This window comes from Melanaphis sacchari, unplaced genomic scaffold (assembly GCF_002803265.2).
Source record: "Melanaphis sacchari strain LSU unplaced genomic scaffold, SCAv2.0 Contig85_pilon_pilon, whole genome shotgun sequence".
Taxonomy (NCBI): Eukaryota; Metazoa; Arthropoda; class Insecta; order Hemiptera; family Aphididae; genus Melanaphis; species Melanaphis sacchari.
In genome coordinates, this window is record NW_020271605.1 from 918,366 (window position 1) to 921,393 (window position 3,028).

The window sequence follows — 3,028 nt, forward strand, 5'->3', positions numbered from 1 at the left end:
TAAGGTTGTTGTGAAGTGTTATGGCTAGAGTATTATTAAATAAACAGGTTAAATGATTGAAATAAATTTTGATTTTAGGCTAGTTGATCCCCAAATTTGACTTTAGTAAGCTATTCCAAAACAAATCAATTGATTGTGGAGAAGTATTAAATTGTTAAGGGTGATGTTGATATACTTTTTTTAAATTTATTATTTATTTTATATATATAATATTTTAATTACTAAAAGACAATTGTAACATTCATTTGTTTTCATTTTAACATTAATATAACAATAAGAATTTAAAAAAAATGTCAAAATTAAATTATTTATTAAATAACAGTTTCAATTTTATAATAGGTATGTTAAATTAAACATTTTATATTTGTTTAGATGCACAAGTATAAATATATTTAACTTTATTTGTTAACATTGTCTTTAATCCATTGGTTTACCCAAGCACTTATTTGAGTGATATTCTGTTCCATATCTGCAAAAGTTTCATTAGGTAACTCATTTACAATGTTGTTATCATATGATTCCTTAGCTTCTTCAAGTAAAGTTTGGAATATTTCACATTCAATATTTTTTTGAAGCTTTTTAGTTGAATATCCTCTAGAATTAAAAGTAAAACATGAAAAAAAATCAATTTTTATTATTTATTTACAGGAATGAAATAAATTGTGTTAGAAACAAGAAAACTATTTTGTCATTTATTAGTTATATTGTAGTTTTTTTGTAAATAATAGGTAGAAACATTGAGTTTATACCAGATCAATATGAATTTATAATTTTGTGGCTTATATTTAGTGCTAAGAAAACACCATACTATCACTTTATAAGGTGTTTAACCTAAATAATTTTAATGGTATACTGAGAAAACCAAAAATTTTAAATCATGAATATATTTAAATAATGGTTAAAGTGACCAGTAACATTGCTGATTGTTGCATAATTATAAGATTATATAAAAAAAGACATGGTTTTATGCAAAAAAATTATTCAGGCTACATTAATATTATTTAAGAAAGTATCTAAACTATTTGTATGATGTAGAAAACAATATATTCTATATCATAGCATTTTAATTCTTTTTATATCATTTTAAAAAGAAATTATTAAGTTTGAAAAATAAACAAATAATGGATTTTAAAAATAGGTAATTACTTTGTATTTATATCAAAAAAAAACAAAAATGCTACAACACAGAAAATATCATCTTTTATTTCAAAATTTGTAACTAAAATACAATTTACATAATGTTTCCAATCTCAAAAGCTACAGTATAAACTATGAAACTGTTTTGAAATTTTCTATCAACAAATAATAATCCAGAATAACAGGCAAATATTGTAAAATTAATAAAATTTTTATAGTTTTTAAAGATCTTAGGATCTAAATTTTACAAATTTTAATATTATATATAACTAACCTTTTTTCAAGACGGTCAAACAATATTGTATTATTAGTTCTCAACACAAATACTACATCAAACCAACGTTCAGGAAAGAAATCACAACCATGATAATCAATTATTTTACCTCCTTCTTCCATTCTTGATTCTAATTCATCTAATAACTAAATATTTAAGACAATTACATACAAATTAAAAATAAAACAAACTCTCTATAAGCACTTACTTTGTCTTCATCGAGGATATGGCAATCCAATTCTTCATCATAACCAGAATAACAATTACAACGCTTAGCTACTTGACCAACTTCAATCCATTCCATATCTAATCCATTTCGAATTAATTCTTCACACAGTTTTGATTTTCCTACACCAGGTGTACCTAAACAGGACCATTATGAATACTATTTATCAAAGAACCACTATATAAGCAAAGATCAGACATACATTCTTCAGTACTATTTATAACATTACTAAAAACATTAAATACATACCAGTAATTAGAATATTTGGTTTACTTCTCATTTTGAAATTATTATTGTATATTTGTATTACCTATTTAATATTTACTATTTCAGATTATAATACTATTGTATTATACAATTTTACTTGAAGAATTATTATTGTTTATTTATCAACCTTTAAATAACACAATAACAAAAATTAAAATTTAATAATTATTTATTGTTCATACTTTTTATGAAACCAATAATCATGAATATTGAATAGAGTTCTGTATCTGTATTCTGCATACCTACTAACCGATAGCTACCACGAGTTATAATTATCTAAATTATCTTAATTCGTGATAATGTGTATCTACTTAGTACCTACCATGATACCATCTAATACCACAGAATATATTTTTATATGATTGATACGAACAAAGTGTATTGATAAAGATGGGATCAGTTCTTCCCATTCCGATTTCCGACACGATACACTTTGGGCACAAAATGCATAGACTTATAGACTATAGTCAGTGGCGTATATAGGGGGGGGTTTTAGGGGTTCAAACCCCCCCGAAATGTATGGTTGGTATTGGCCTTGATTTTGATTGTTATAATATTATATCATATTATTTAATATTATTATTATTATTATTATATAATGTCAGGATTTCTATGAAATACTACAAGATAACGACGCGTCGTAAGTCGTGACGGACCGCTGCGAGTTGTCGACGGTCTATATACATATAATATATAGTTAGTATAGAAGTCTGTGTTCAATATACGACGATAATCTAAAGACGAAATTATCGATATTATTATTTCTTATTATTAGGTTGTTAATTATTATGAAGAACCAGACAAACAAAATTTAGTTTGTTTTCGGATGTCAGTTGTTTCGTTAAGTGTCGCGTGTGTAACAAAATATTAATTATTAAATATGGCATCACAACCTTCATTATTACATTTTTTTAATAAAAAAGTAGCTGTGACTGAGCCTGAAAAACATGATGATAATCCTTGTTCATCCACTACTATCAATAATAGCAAAATTGATAGTAATACTGATTTAAATGAATTAAATGTCTATAATTATTAAAATAAAGTTAGTTTATAATATTGATTAGGTAAATAAATTTTTTTTAACCCCCCCGGAAATTAATTTCTATATACGCCACTGACTA

The 3,028-nt window shown here is 24.7% G+C and overlaps 1 protein-coding gene across 1 annotated transcript; it reads right to left on the minus strand.

Annotated features, from left to right (window-relative positions):
- Positions 1–327: 327 nt before the first annotated feature.
- LOC112602234 (adenylate kinase isoenzyme 6) lies at positions 328–1,990 on the minus strand. Its single transcript, XM_025350196.1, has 4 exons — positions 1,887–1,990; positions 1,620–1,774; positions 1,412–1,557; positions 328–594 (listed from the first exon to the last, which is right to left on the minus strand). Exons 1-4 carry the CDS (start codon positions 1,915–1,917, stop codon positions 399–401), a joined length of 528 nt encoding a protein of 175 aa, XP_025205981.1. The 5' UTR covers positions 1,918–1,990; the 3' UTR covers positions 328–398.
- Between the last annotated feature and the right edge of the window lie 1,038 nt (positions 1,991–3,028).